Source organism: Salmo trutta, chromosome 27, assembly GCF_901001165.1.
Source record: "Salmo trutta chromosome 27, fSalTru1.1, whole genome shotgun sequence".
Classification (NCBI taxonomy): Eukaryota; Metazoa; Chordata; class Actinopteri; order Salmoniformes; family Salmonidae; genus Salmo; species Salmo trutta.
This window is the reverse complement of record NC_042983.1, coordinates 6,323,361-6,339,116: the sequence shown is the minus strand read 5'-3', so window position 1 is coordinate 6,339,116 and position 15,756 is coordinate 6,323,361. Positions and strand designations below refer to the sequence as shown.

General features: G+C 41.2%; 1 protein-coding gene across 2 annotated transcripts in view; it reads left to right on the top strand.

The window, feature by feature from the left end:
• The window catches only part of fbxl17 (F-box and leucine-rich repeat protein 17), a 336,364-nt gene extending 321,195 nt beyond the window's left edge, over nt 1–15,169 (top strand). For both annotated transcript variants that reach the window (XM_029716432.1, XM_029716433.1), the window contains exon 11: nt 12,794–15,169. In XM_029716432.1, the coding sequence (XP_029572292.1) occupies nt 12,794–12,931 (138 nt within the window). In that variant the 3' untranslated portion in view covers nt 12,932–15,169. The remainder of the gene's footprint in view (nt 1–12,793) is intronic.
• Nucleotides 15,170–15,756: the final 587 nt, after the last annotated feature.

The window sequence follows — 15,756 nt, the reverse complement described above, 5'->3', positions numbered from 1 at the left end:
AAAATGCAATAACAAAACAAAAAATACTTTGACTATTTTTTGTACATTTATCAAAATGACCAGTTTTTGGGAAATTAAAAGCTGTTAAAATGACCCAAAATGTATTTCATTAAGATTTCAGTTCAGCTTGGATGCATGTTTTATGTGATTGAAATACTATCAGCTTGTATGATGCTAATCAAGATATCACCTTTACACATGGTCCCTAACTGTACATTCATACTCTCAAGATGCTGAAAGAAAGAAATTATATTTCACCACTCCTGTTCCTGAATCAAAATGTACATTTGGTGTAGAATTTTACTCTAAGAAATGCTTCATTCTACAGGAATTAATATTATATTAGGCTATGTGAGAGGTCATAGAACTATAGTCAGTGTCCAGATTTCATGTAGCCTACTATTCCATTTAACCCATCTGAACAGTACAGTTCCCTTGACGTGCCATTTTGAAGTCCCAATCTTGTGACTGTCAAATTTGTATAGCGCCTCTCTATTTAATTCAACTCTGACATTGTCCTTTTTGCCACAGTGGATCTACGTTAACTTTTCTGCCCAAGTTCCCAAAAGCATTTGGCAATTACCGTGTATTTGATACTACAGTTAGGTCTTACAGCTTAGCTACGCACTAAATTTCGAATTTACATTTTTTATTGAACTTTTTATTTAACTAGGCAAGTCAGTTAAGAACAAAATCTTATTTACAATGACGGCCTACCCCGGCCAAACCCGGACGACGCTGGGCCAATTGTGCGCCGCCCTATGGGACTCCCAATCACGGCTGGATGTGATACAGCCTGGATTCGAACCAGGTACTATAGTGACGCCTCTTGCACTGAGATGCAATGCCTTAGACCACTGCGCCACTCAGGAGCCCTAAAGCCAGATAGAATTGAAAGAAAAACCTAAATGTAGCCTATAGATATGAATTGCAAATGTTTTATGCATTGTTATCTCTTTATTCAACCCGCCTGCCTGCCACCCACCCACCCGCCCTTCATCCACACTATTTCATGACCCTAAACCCGCCTGCCCCGCAGATATAACCGCAGGGACTGCGGGTTATGAGTCAACCTTCGCATTACTACTTCCTGGCCCCTTGTGTATTTTGCAGTTGAGTAACACACAATGTTTAATGGACTTTTTTGTTGTTGTTGCAACGTTGCAAAGTCTGTCTCCTTTAGCAATAACATTCACAACTGCTTTGACTAGCCATCAAATCAAACAGGCGCCCGTGATTTCACAGCCAACCAACACACCCAAGACTGTTGATGTACCATCTGAGGGATTCCATCCATGTGTTCCTAATAGGAATGTTTTTATTAGAATATTTTTACACAGCTTTACTGTACCTCTCCTCTCCTTAGTTAGAAGGAAAACAAATATCTCTGGTGCTGAAACAGAACGATGGCAAACTCACTGAATCAGCGTGAACCAGGACCGGGAAAATAATGACATTGCTCTCAAGTAACACTGGTCGCAAGCATAATGAGTTATATTAATGGCCAAGAGAGGGAGAGGGGGACAGAGCGATGCATGGTGTTCTCCCATTGAGGGACCACATGGACCTTGTTAAAACCACAGGCATCATAATCAATATGGATGCTTGGCTGATGCATACCTCTGTTATGACTAGAGACAGATATTCAGAGCAATTTGCAGACACAAACACTACAGTAATTGTTGAGGGACTAGACTCTGGGCTCGGAGAAAAGGATGAATTATGTGTAAAGTTTCAAGAAGTTTTTCAGAAAAGAGATTTTGAGGTCTAACAAGCCTATTGGCCAGTTCTTGTTATTACATACAGAGTTTTAAGTTCAGATTAAAGGAAGTAAGAATCATGACATGGTCTATGTTTGGGAACTGAAATGAAAAGACTTTACTAGAATGACCACTTCCTACTTGACCTTTTCCTATAATGTACACTAGTATATTAATGTCCTGAAAATTGGATGATTATTTTTCTAAGGTCTAAAATATCAGAGCTAAGTCGGTAAGATATCATTACATTGACTTGTCATCCCTTCTGTCTCTCCCCCTGCCTTGGTTCTCTCTTTTCCTCTTTGGTTAGGCTTGAAGGTCAAAGTTCACCAAGTGATGGAGTCATTTGCCGTGTGTGGTCAGTGGTGTAATCTTAAATCTCAGGCCACCGTGTGAAGGGGTATTGATCGGCGGTCTTAACTGAACCCCCCCCCCTCCTCATCATCTCTTCATCTCACTTTTAAAGGGCAGGAGCGAGAGAAAGTGGCGGAGAAAGCAAGAGTGAGGTAGAGGGTAAAAGAGTGAAAGACGGAGATAGTCCACTAACGATGTGAAAGGAATCTCATCTGTGCCCTTCAATGAGAAAGTATGGAGGCAGACACACACACTGGTGTATGCTCTTTTAGCTCTCTCGCTCTAGCGCTCTCACTTTCACTCTCTCTCTCTCTGTCTCTCTTGCTCTCTCTAGCTCTCTCACTTTCACTCTCTCTCTCTCTCTCTCTCTCTGTCTCTCTTGCTCTCTCTAGCTCTCTCACTTTCACTCTCTCTCTCTGTCTCTCTTGCTCTCTCTAGCTCTCTCACTTTCACTCTCTCTCTGTCTCTCGCTCTCTCACTTTCAATCTCGCTCTCTCTTTCCTTCTCTCTTTCTTTTCTAGTCAAGACCAAGCAAGGTTGTGTAAGTTTTGGATTCTGCTCAGTTTCTTTTATTCCGTTTGATAAAATAACCTCCCATCCTCCTCCCCCTTTTTTCTCCTCTTCTCCTCCCCCTGTACTCCTCTCCTCCTCCCATCCTGCAGCATTTACCCTCCAGTCAGAGGAGGTTAACAGAACCACATGAGATGTGTACCGAGAGATGTAGTGCTTTACATCTCAGTCACAGATCTCAGAATACGTTGTCCCTTTAAAGGGACAGGGTCAGGGTGTCCTTGTGTTGATTCCAGGGGCCGTTAAAGGGGCCGTTTTCTGGGCTACTGTAACCTCAACACAATAGCCCTGTTGTCACTTTCCTTATGGAATTCCTCATGTCTCGGGCTCCAGTAAGCTGCTCTGGAATCTGTTCCTGCTTGCTTCCGGAGATGTGTGCGTCCATGAGGGGGGGGGGGGGGTGTGTGTGTGTGTGTGTGCGCGCGCGCGCGCGCCCCCCCCGCCGTGTGTGCTGTACGGTACTGTACTATATCTCTTCCCGTCTCAGGAAAAAAGCAAGATCAGCCTGTTGAGATCAAGTGAAGCCTACATCAGTCAACAGGTCTTTTAGGTTTGCGTTACTCTGACCCATACTAGTCTATGTGGAAAACCAATGTACACTGGCTCTACAGAGCTGGATCAGAAAGGAGTTTCAAGAGCTGTGACATGTTTAGAATACCAATGTGACTACTGTCCCTTTTGATGAAAGGATTTTTTAAAAATGTTTCTCCAATGCACATCTTCATGTTTCTTCTGGATAGATAGATACTTCATTAGATACATCTGTTATTTAGGGCCTATACGCACAAAAAGTGTATTTCTCTGAAATGTTGTGGGGTTATGGCATAGGTAGGCATAAGCTAAGAACATCTAACCTAATTGCATGTTATCGATGGCAATTTGAATGCACGGGATACCGTTTTTCAGATGCATATCTGTATTCCCAGTCATGTGAAATCCATAGATTAGGATCTAATTTATTTATTTCAATTGACTGATTTCCTTATATGAACTGTAACTCAGTAAAATCTTTGAAATTGTTGCGTTTATATTTTTGTTCAGTATAAATCACTCAGCTCTAGTATTGGCATGGGGACAATACATACAATCCCGATTAGTCTTATTACGCCTGAGTACAACATATGACAAATGATATAGACGTTACTTAATGACAGGACCAGAACTTATTTTACCCAAGTAGTTTGATTTGATATAAGTGATATTACTTCTGATTAAGGGAAATCCCCTGCATGTTTTCCGGTGCTTTTCCAGTGTGTGTGTTGAGGTTGAAAGGAGCGTTTCCTGTATTGTAAACACTAAAGCTATTATTCTATTATAATGTTCTATTATAAGTTAGTTGACCATTTATTTAATGATGGTACCAATTCACTATCTTCTCTAGGAGCGTGTGTGCCTGTGGTGTTTGATTGAATATATAAAACTAAGAGAGGATCTTTTCTTTAGTTGTGTTCAGTGATGTTGAAGCCATCTATTTCTCTGGGCCAGTCACTGCCCTCTGGGGTCAGGAAATGCCTCCTTCCCTGTGTAGATAAAAAAAAAATCTAGGCATGCTGGGAGAAATTGGGGTTGCCCTGAACACATTCCCTATGTTCTGTTTGTCACACATGATGGAGTGGAGGGTTTACGAACATAGCTGATCCAACCCCGTGCTGACCCACAGGGCTTTACCTCTGGCACTGTGTGTGTGTGTGTGTGTGTGTGTGTGTGTGTGTGTGTGTGTGTGTGTGTGTGTGTGTGTGTGTGTGTGTGTGTGTGTGTGTGTGTGTGAGAGAAATTCAATGAGTCATTGCTCAGGGATGTAATCTGGTAACGAGAACCAGACCTGGACTGGTTTCTCTTTAGGTACCAGCTGCTACAGAATTGCAGTCCTGTCAGAAAGTATTCATACCCCTTGACTTATTCCACTTTTGTAGTGTTACAGCCTGAATTTTTTAAATAATGTCTCACCCATCTACACACAATACCCAATCATGACAAAGCAGAAACATGTTTTTAGAAATTTTAGGAAATGTGTTGAAAATGAAATACAGAAATATCTCATTTATATAAAGATTTCACACCCGAGTCAATACATGTTTGAATCACTTTTGGCAGCGATTTTAGCTGTGAGTCTTTCTGGGTACGTTTCTAAGAGCTTTGCAAAAAATATTTTTTTTTTCAAGCTCTGTCAAGTTGGTTGTTAATTATTGCTAGACAACCATTTTAACGTCTTGCCATAGATTTTCTTGTTAAGCAAATGTTTACTCCTGAACGTATTTAGGCTTGCCATAACAAAGGGGTTGAATACTTATTGACTCAAGACATTCCAGCTTTTAATTTGTTATTCATTTGTAAACATTTCTTCAAACATAATTCCACTTTTACATTATGGGGTATTGTGTGTAGGCCAGTGACGCATCTCAATTGAATCAATTTTAAATTCAGGCTGTAACACAACGAACAAGTGGAAAAAGTCAAGGGGTGTGAATACTTTCTGAAGGCACTGTTTGAAGACAATCTGCTTGCGACATACCCACTCTTTTTCATAGCATGTTATGCCCCCTTTATGTGCCATTCACAACCATGTCTGTTCTGTTCACACTCGTTGCCTTCCGCCCTGTTCTCCTCTCCTTTCTACTCCCTCCTTCCCTCCTCCCCTCTCCTCAGAGCTCTTATCAGAGCCAGAGAAGTATCTGCTGTCCGTCCAGTCACTCGTTTAGGAACTTTACAACCGCAGCTTTTCCTGCAGGCACTTTTAGGGCCACTATAAATCCAGCCTGTTTAAATCCAGCCTGTTTATTAAACTTGCTTTTACTGAGATATCTGAGGCACAGCATTCCTCAGCTGCTTAAACTGCCCTTTGAAACATTGAAACGTTGTCCCCCAAATGTATTTAGTGGGTGAGTGATGCACTCTGTGGATGGGAGTGGAAAGAGGCTTTGGTGTTGGCTGTGTTTGTCTCTTTTGATGTTTACAGAGAGAGCATAATGAACAGTACAAATGGAAGGATGTTTTGAGTTGTAGTCCATTTCTGATTGAGTGCACATTTGGGTAAATTAAACTCCATTTCACCTTCATCTAAATACTCATCCTCCTTCTGGATATCTGACCTGTTTTACTGCACTGAGGTGATTTGTGTTTTAAAACTTTTATCTGGGAACATGAGTTCCATGTTCTCTCTGTTTAAATTGAGTCCCAGAGAACATATGCCAGGTATTAATTTACTCCTTTCCTTATCCACCACGATTGTTTCTCATATTTTCCCTTAGACTCAGGATCACTCCATGTTGCCAGGTCTGTGTTTGCTTTAGCCCACCCATGACAACAATAACAACAGCAACATTAGGGGGGAAAGACTGGCAACCGGGCGGCTCTTCGTCCTTGTCCCCTTGATATGCATCTTTTGCTTGTGTATCTGATTATCGATTTACGAGCCCCTTTTTCCCATGGACGTCACGGTGCCACCGTGCGCCACGCCAGCGTTTGTCATCTTTACGAGGTGTTTTAGTGACGTGGTTACTCACCAAAGGCCCGGTGCAGGCGGTAAATGTATATTTTACATGGTGATGGAATACATTTGCATGTGAGAGTGGCTCTTAAAACCCCTAGCAGTAAAAGGGAGAGCAGCAAGGCAGCACTCTCTGAAAGGTCACCTTTACTACCGGCCAGTCACTGCTAGCCTGAACGATGGCTGAAGTGCAACGCCGAGGAACAGTTGTCGATACACAGACACTATTGAGCTCTAAATCACAGATAGATGGGACATGGTGTCTGTGGAACACTCATGCAGGAAAAGAGATTAGACTTCATTTTACAGATCCTAGTCTTTACTTGAAATGGAAGTGATTTACCCAACGTTTTCACTCAACGTTTTCACTTGAGTTTCTGTTCCTGATTAAGAGTTGCATCTGTTTTGTCCAAATGAAAGAGGTGGGTTTTAATAGGGTATTGGAAAGGATTGTCTTTGTCCTCCCTCTGTGTGTGTCTGGTTCTCTCTCTCTTTCTCTTTGTCTCGGTCTCTCTCTCTTTCTCTCTGACAACAGCACTTTGTCATGTCAGACAACATTAGGATCCCCTCAGATCCACAGGAACTGCATCTTTGAAGTTAAACTGGGGGAAAATATCCTAAGTATAGGCCTGGCTCCAGATATGTGTGGCTGCCATCTCAGATCTGTGTGTAAGATGAAAAGCACCAGCCTGTTGCGATATGCTCTATCATACTATGGCTCTACAGTTTCATATGAGTCTCTTTCAGAATAGTACATCAGGGTTTGGTGAAAACACCCCCAGACACAAAGCGCTGAGTAGTGACCTTCATGTCTTTACATAGACTCTGGCTCACAATACAAAGTGTGTGTGTGTGTGTGTGTGTGTGTGTGTGTGTGTGTGTGTGTGTGTGTGTGTGTGTGTGTGTGTGTGTGTGTGCGTGCGCACAGCGTGCGATGGCTGTAAATACCAAGCAGGTGTGGTGATGTCATCATGTCTTGGAAAGGGCACGGCTTTGTTTCATAAGGGACAGTGAAGGACTCAGGATGGTACAGGAGATTGGATTTATTTATTTTGAAAAAAGACAGGCATAAATCCTCTAAGATTGCAATGATGCAGTAATTCATATTTCATGCATCACTTTGCTTTATCCTTCTCCCTTTGTTTTTGAACTTGTAATTGTATTGGTTTTAAGTGCGTCAGATCAGGTATATTCATTATTTAAGAACAATGTTTTACCTTTATACGTTCTTTGCTGTATAAAGGTAATGTCCACATCATCAGTGGCAGGATCTCAAAACCTCCCATGGAAATAAGCCTTTATATGGCATTTGTAAAAATTCAAGAAGTTTTTGACTCAAACTTCTCACAAACGGAATAAATCTAAATAAATATCCTGAGTTAACTTATTTCCTTTCAATTTTTTCCAATGTGTATTAATTGGTTCTGAGTAACAGGGAAAAACAGTCAAAAAGATAGAACAGGCATGAAAGAACAAGACCAAAACAAACCAATCATCTGTACAGAACAACACAGGTCATTGAAATACTTTCACACACACACATCAAACAGTGGTAGTGTTACGGCTTAAATAGTTTTATTGTTGCAGCAACTAGCAATTAGCGGATGATTCAGCGCTTTGATTGGGAGCCATTTTGTGTCAAGCGTGTTTACGCTGCACACAGCGCTGCACTAAATTAGCATTAATGAAGGTAATGGCCTCCCATCACATTGACAGGCCCATTTTTTAGATCCCTCGTAATTGTAATTAAGGCCTGATTAACGAGTTTGGTGGGGGAATCGTTCTATTCTCCTCAGTACAATATAGCATACATAATATGTTATCAAAGCAATCAAAGGCTTGTCATTTACTTCTCTAATGAGCCTCTACAACAGGCGTTCCCAACCTAGGGGTCACCTGGGGAGGGCACGGGACCTTCCTTTATTTAAGGGGTCATTTTAATTTTTTTACGAATTCGTAATTGTATATACCGATCTATAACGACGCATAAATCCACAATGCTTTAGGCTAGAAACAAAGGGGTAAAGTGCCCGACAAAGACGTATCTCTGATACATGGATATCTTTGGCTTGTCTCTGTCATTCAAAAGCGAATTTGAGGAGGCAAGGAAATCGGACTTTGCTTGAGAAGTAGCCTTATACAATGGGTTCTATTTTCGGCTGCCGTTAAGCCAGCGTAGTTGTTTGCAATTTCGACCTGGGAAAGCCGGTGTCGTGCCGAAGAGCTCCCCCCTGACAGAATCCCCCCCCCTTCGCGTGAACGCGCACGCACTCAATTCTTCATTGCTGCGACTTGCTTGCTAGTTGAGATTTCTGATCACGTTAGGCTGCGTTTCATTTTATTTTTTATGTCGGTTTGATCGCGGGGGAGGCACTAGTAATGTCTGCAGTTTCGGTTTGGCTATTTGTTTCAAGTGTATTAGTCTATAAATAAATCTCTTTGCCAAAATTCACCATCTCTCCCATGTCTTATTCGACTAGTAGTTGTTCTGAAATGTTTATAACTTGTCTACATTTTACTCCCTCCTCTATGTTTAATATAACACACATACATGAATTATTAATGTCGGTTGCCTATCCTTTCGTGAAGTTTGTTCTATAGAAAGTATTTGACTCTAGCCACAAAATGAAGGAAATTAGAAGGGGGGACTAAATGTTCAGTATAGCTGTTGCCGCTTTCCAATATTTGTTTATGTTATTTATTGTCTTTTTATATTTGATTTATTGTCATTTTATATCTTATTATGCAAAGATCGAAATTTGTATTTCTTATTTAATGTTTGTTAACAAACTTAACTTTCTGTTGTGTTATTGTGTGATAATATTTGTGTATTATCTTAATTTTCTTAAACGCTACAAAATGTTTCTAAAATAAATTGTATGTTTCCTTATACTCCAATTTTGCTTTCTGTGGCACACACTACTGGTCAACATGAGCTACCAAAATGATTCTGAAGTGTGCCAGGCCTTGCAGTCCCAAGAGGCAAGAAAATGGCCTTGCCGAAATCCCCCCTCCCCCTTCTAATTTCCTTAATTTTGTAGCTAAAGTCAAATACTTTCTGTGGCAAACATCAGAGTCAAATACTTTCTATAGAACAAACTTCACGTCAGGATAGGCAACCGACATTAATAATTCATGTATGTGTGTTATATTAAATATAGAGGAGGGAGTAAAATGTAGACAAGCAATAAACATTTCAGAACAACTACTAGTCGAATAAGACATGGGAGAGATGGCGAATTTTGGCAAAGAGATTTATTTATAGACTAATACACTTGAAACAAATAGCCAACCGAAAACTTCAGATATTACTAGTGCCTCCACCGCGATCAAACCGACATAAAAAATAAAATGAAACGCAGCCTAACGTGATCAGAAATCTCAACTAGAAAGCAAGTCGCAGCAATGAAGAATTGAGTGCGTGCGCGTTCACGCGAAGGGGGAGATAATTCTGGCAGGGGGGAGCTTTCAAACCATGGTGCCGGGATTGGTAATTCACCTGTTTTATGAGCTCGTTTGCGCTGAGGTGGGAGGGGAGGCAATATCTGAAGTGTGTCCTTAAAAACCTGCGCCGAAGTGCCAATTTCAGTATGCTCTGGTGGGGATATTTAAGACCAACCGAAAGCTGGTCTTCAATGTAACTCGGTTGGTTGTGGCACGGATTTTCACAGAGGAAGCGCAGCCTATCCAGCCGTGACGCTTAGTGCCTATTATGCACATGAAACAAGATAGATGTGCCTTTTGTGCCCGTAAACGTCGTATTTTCTTTAATTTGGTTAATTTGAATCTTTGTCACCAAAGCTTTCTTAAATGATCAAGTTTGGCGCAGCATCAAAAGTGAGCGTACATCCGCTTTTTATCTATGTAGGTTAATACATTATTTTTGTCAGTTCCTGTTATTATTTTGGATGTGCGTAAAAAAAACGATGAAAATCCAGTGACATTTAGAAATATGCAAGTTATTTTCCTGTAACAATTTCTTGTTTTCTGTTTCGTTTGATTTCATTTGATTAAAAACCCTTACCCTACAATAATGAAAGCTGGTTCAACAGCAATACGTCGGGTGTCTTTCTCATCCTGGCCGTGCATTAGCCTATCCATAAAAGGTACTTAAATGGTCTACTCGTGAGTCTTTTTCCGACATAATTTTGCGTGCATTATTCACAATTCACATAGACCTACCTGCAGTGCTCCATTTGGCTTGTATCTAACCTCCTAACATAGGCTATTCAAATATGTCTGTCCTATAACATCATGTCAACGGTAGGCCTAGGCTATATCTTTCTCATTGAGAACGTGCTTCACACATACAATACAATTTACAGGAGCCTAGTATTTTCTATTTGAGGAGAAGTGTGCTGCATAAAGGCCTTTAGTCGTTGACGCGAATTACAACAATGTTGACTGTCAACACTCCAAACATATTGAGTAAACACTGGATGTTTTTTGCTATCACTCGTTATTGTAGCCTATGCTATTTAATAAACTGTAAAGTCAATCCACAATGGACTAGGATGAGAGTATTATTTTCCCCCAACCGAATTGGAGTTGACAACAACGCAAAGACTGTCAATAACTTACAGAATGTGTATTAAGCCATGGAATGCCTTGATTGGCCAGTGAGTGGCCAAGCCCTCTACATACAACTTTATTCACCAGAACACATCCCTTTTAATAACAGCTGTGAAAATAGCAAAACTATTTCTGAAGCAACCCTGGACCTATAGCGCTACCACCAGCACTTATATTTAACATTGTGTTAGGTTTGTTATAATAGAGCCAAATGTGTGACTCTGTTGCTATCAATTGATCTATTCACCTTCTGTAAAAGAGAATACAGTACCAGTCAAAAGTTTGGACACACGTATTTCGGCTGCAGTTGGACCGCAAGTGCTCAGCAAGCATATGTGGGAACTCCTTCAAGACGGTTTGAAAAGCATTCCAGGTGAAGCTGGTTGAGAGAATGCCAACAGTGTGCAAAGCTATTTTTGTTTACTACATGATTCCATGTGTGTTATTTCATAGTTTTGATGTCTTCACTATATTCTACAATGTAGAAAATAGTAAAAATAAAGGAAAACCCTTGAATGAGTGGTTGTGTCCAAACTTTTGACTGCTACTGTATATTTAAATTGAGGGTTCGTATAAATTCTATTATAATAATAAAACATATTTGGTAATGGAATAACATTTGGGGAAATCAGGTCATGGCTTTATTTTCCTTATTTCTTGTTATTGTTGTTATTATTATCATCATTTAATAGCCAACCTAAAATGTGTTGTTTGTCTTGTTAAACTACATGGAATCATCAACATTTTCCTAGGCCTCTCAAATGAAACAAAATCTATGTTTTGGTGGTGTAGATAATATAGGTGGTGTAGATAATATAGGTGGTGTAGATAATATCTCAATAAACAATATTAAAAAGGGAGGGGGTGGGGTGACATTTTGCTAATGTGAAAAAGGGGGCCCTGGGGGAAAAAAGGTTGAGAACCCCCTGCTCTACAACACATCAGAATCTTCACTTCTTCCTTTGCTATTCTTTTTCTAGACCAGTGGGGAGTCAAAACCAGTCTTCGTTTCACACTGCTGGTTTCCTTTTTTCTCTGATAGTTGGTTGATGAATGTCTAGGGTTGCTTCCATCAATTTTCCAGAAATCCTGGTTGGAGGATTCCGGATTTCGGCTTATTCCCTCCTGATTCCGGGAATCTTCCAACCGGAATTTCTGGAAAACCTGGGAATTCTGGGAAAGTCACTGGAATTTGGCAACCCTCTGAATGTCATTGATGATCCAGTCCAGAGATTCCACTCACCTGGTGTCCCATGTAAGAATCAGACCCTGATTGGAGGGGAAGGATAAAAACCAGCAGTGCTACGGACCAGGCAAACACGTTTTGTGCGAGTGCGTGTACGTATTTCTTCTCATGGAAGTGTGTGTGTGTTTACACATATTTCCTTTGGACAGTGTCCTGATGCCAGAGTGAGACACCAGCAGGGTGGGTTCTGGCCTGGGTGGGTTGTGGTTAACATCCTTCACCCCTGTGGTCTCCTGGGCCCTCCTAGGCCTGCTCACTGTCAGCCTGGCTCAGCCTAGCTGTGACACCCTGCATGATGGAACCACTGGGAAGGTGCTTGACTACTTGTTATTCCCTTGTCCTTTAGAGCATGAAGAGGACTAATTAGAAGAAGACGCTTGTCTTCCGTCTCTACGCCCACTCTCTTTCAGTCTGTCTCTCTCTGGGAACTCTCTTTGTCTCTCTGTTTCTTTCTGTGAACTCTCTCTGCCTCTCTCTCTATCTGAGAACTCTTATTTTCTTTCTCTCTCTCTCCTCGTCCTCTGGTTCCTCTGATCTCATGAGAGATCATTTAGACAGAAATGCTCTGCTGCTTAACCACCAGACACTAAAGCCTCAGGTGGACTGGGCTGTCAGGCCACAACCGCCTCCTTGGCAATCAAGGCTCAGCCGTAAGAGAACAGACAAATGTGGTTTGATTAACGCGAATCATGGCGTCTAGTCCTCGTGCCACCTCAGTCGTCGATAATATAACCAGCCGTCTTACTACAAAAAGTGACATATTGTGCCTTTAATGCGTCTTGTATTCTGCTGTTGTGTTTGCAGGTGAACGAGGAGACTGTGGAGAGGCTGGTGGTTCAGTACCCTCACATCGTGTTCAGTACGGTGATGCAGGACTGCAAGAGAACCCTGGAGAGAGCCTATCAGATGGGCTGGAGCCCCAACACATCCACCGCCTCATAGCCACTGCTGTAGCGCCCCCACCCCCCCTACACACACACACACACGCATGCGTATACATTGGCACACACACGCACACACTGACATAGGCGTGTGCACAGTCAAAGTGAAAACGCACCACACGGCCAATTATGTTTACTTCAAACATACTACTACACTTAGTAATACCGTCACACTCATTCATTTAAACAAACCGGTTGATCCACATTTTCACCTTCTGGAAAGATGCCGGTAGTTTTGGGTTGTTTTTATTTTTGTAGATGTATTTTTTTAGTCAAGCAGTCATACACAAATCATACTGTACATCACTGTATACCTCTGTCTTAGGCTTGTGTATCAAAGAACTCTATTGCCCATAGTGCACTTCTTTTGACCAGAGCCCTATGTGGCTGTAGTCAAAACTAGTGCTATAGTACATGGTGATAGGGTGTCGTTTTGAGAGTTGACTTTCGCTGTGCTGGCAGTTTTGTGAGCCTTACATTTCCCCCTAACTCCAGTCTGGATGCAGTAGCAGACTTGAGGATATGGAGAAGCGACTGAAAACAAGGAAACATTGTTCATAACATGTTAAAAACATTATACTCTGGTCTCGTTGACCATTAGGGCTACATGTTTTGATCACTGTGAAGTCAATGTAGTTTCATACTGGACGTGTTTCTACCTTTTCTGTTGGATGTTCATGCGTGTGTCGTGTTTCTAAGGACCTGAGGGTTCTCTGACCACGTGACCCGATCAGGAAAAACTCCAAGGTCCAAGATATAGGCTAGTTTTTCCTGGTGAGCTCAAATGGGCAGGGTAAACTCCCGACCTAATATGAGGTTCCCATCTGATGGACCATAGCTATGGCTCCCTGATAAAATGGCACAGTTGAGAGATTCAATCCAGCTGCACGGAAGAACATCAAGGAAATATTGTTCCAGCTCACTAAAATTTATATTTTCATTCCAAATCTTAATATGCTCTTGTTTCATCTAGTAAATGTCATTCACACAGTTGACGGACATTTGTGTGGCACAGGAGCAGTGTTGGATATTGGTTTGTGCAGTTCAGGTTTCATTGAATGCCATCCCTTATCATTGTTACTGTCACAGTACACAGTGGGCTCAACATAGAAGTTGCTTTCGCAGATCTAGGATTAGATGATCCTACCCCTTATCCCAACCTTAACCATCAGGGAGATGAATCAATATCTGACTCTGGACCAGTGGTCAGGGGCAAAGTCAGCCTATCCCGAACGGCTCAGCATGTTCCCAAGGAGTAGTTTCTCAGCACTGAACACGAGTAAATCAGAGAAACTCTCTACTTTCACTGATGGAAACCTACACTTTAAAGTCATCATTGTAAAATGCTATCTGTTTAACAATGATTTACCTGGCTGAAGAAAGGTTCAATACTTCAACTCTTCTGACAGAAACATTGTCTTGAAGATGTCTGTACTTGTTCTTAATGTTAAAAAAAAAAGGTAAGAAAAAATGAACGTAGATGGGTCAGAACTTGTAATATCTTTCTCTGATATCGTTTTTTTTCTCTTTCTCTCAGTTGAAGATGATGTTGTATACTGTACCATTAGTATGGTGTAATAATCAATGGTTTTGGGATTGTGCTCGGCTGTATGAGAATGTAGTGATTTCCACAGTATGTATACTCTACTATAGGATTATACCTAGCCCAATATTGGTTTTGTTTGAGCATATATTTTCAGTATCAGTTGTGTAGCCATGCATTTACAGTATATCTTTGTTAGCAATAGGATCTAAGATACTGGCTCAGAACGTATAATCATGCCCTTTATGGAAATAATAGGTGAGCTCTCTCTCTCTCTCTCTCTCTCTCGTTCCTCATCTGTTCCTCATCTGTCAATGGTATGTTCATTAAGCAAATAACCAGGGTATTTTTCTATGGTGATAACCAACTGGAATATTTTTTTTTTAGATGCCGTCACTCGACTGTATACACCAGTAGTGTTCTGAACTTAGGATATGAAGTAGCACTGTAATATTTTTACAGAAACATAGAGATTAGAGACAATTAGGAACACATCCCTTGTCAGGACTTGTTGACTTCAGATCGAGTCCTCGTTCCCCGACCAGGTTTTTTTTTTTTTCGTTGTTGTTGTTGTAATCTCAACATTAACTTTCTTTTTCTCTGCTTGATGTTGGCACTCTTGATCCCTGATTTGTTAAAGCAATCAGTAAACGACTGGATTTACATACAGATGAATAAAACACTACTTAAAGCGCTCTCTCTTTCTCTCTCTCTCTCTCTTTGTCTTGTGTTTCTGTCATATTTCTGCTCTCTGCTTGATAGAAGAAAGAACCATTAAGTGAAATTTGAAATGAATCTTTAACTCGTGCTACATGAAGTGTTCTCCTCCTCAGCATCAAATCGGACTATAAAATAAAGCATAACCCAAGTAGATTTTCAATTCCTCAGAGAGTGACACCTTGATACTGTGAATATTCAGCAGTTCACTCATATCTGAATCAACCAGTCTCTGTCTCATTGCAGGGAAACTTGTGATTTCAAGGTCAGCACTTTGTTAGCGTCATAGCAGCCGCGCATCTGAGATGAGGCGTCAGCTTGCCTCCCAGCACGCTGGTGACGTTCTCAAAGCGCTAAAAGCTGTCATTCAATATGTCCCCCATCTTTGACGATCAAGAGGAGGATATTGTCCCTTTCGAGTGTTCCTTTCGCTGTTCAAGGTGTTTGTTTCATGTCGGAGGATGAAACGGGGAAGCTAATGTCAAACAGGAAGGGAAAACTCTCCCTGAGATGACGGCTTCCTGTCTTAATTCAAACGGACAGCCTGAGTTGACAGCTATTTTGGT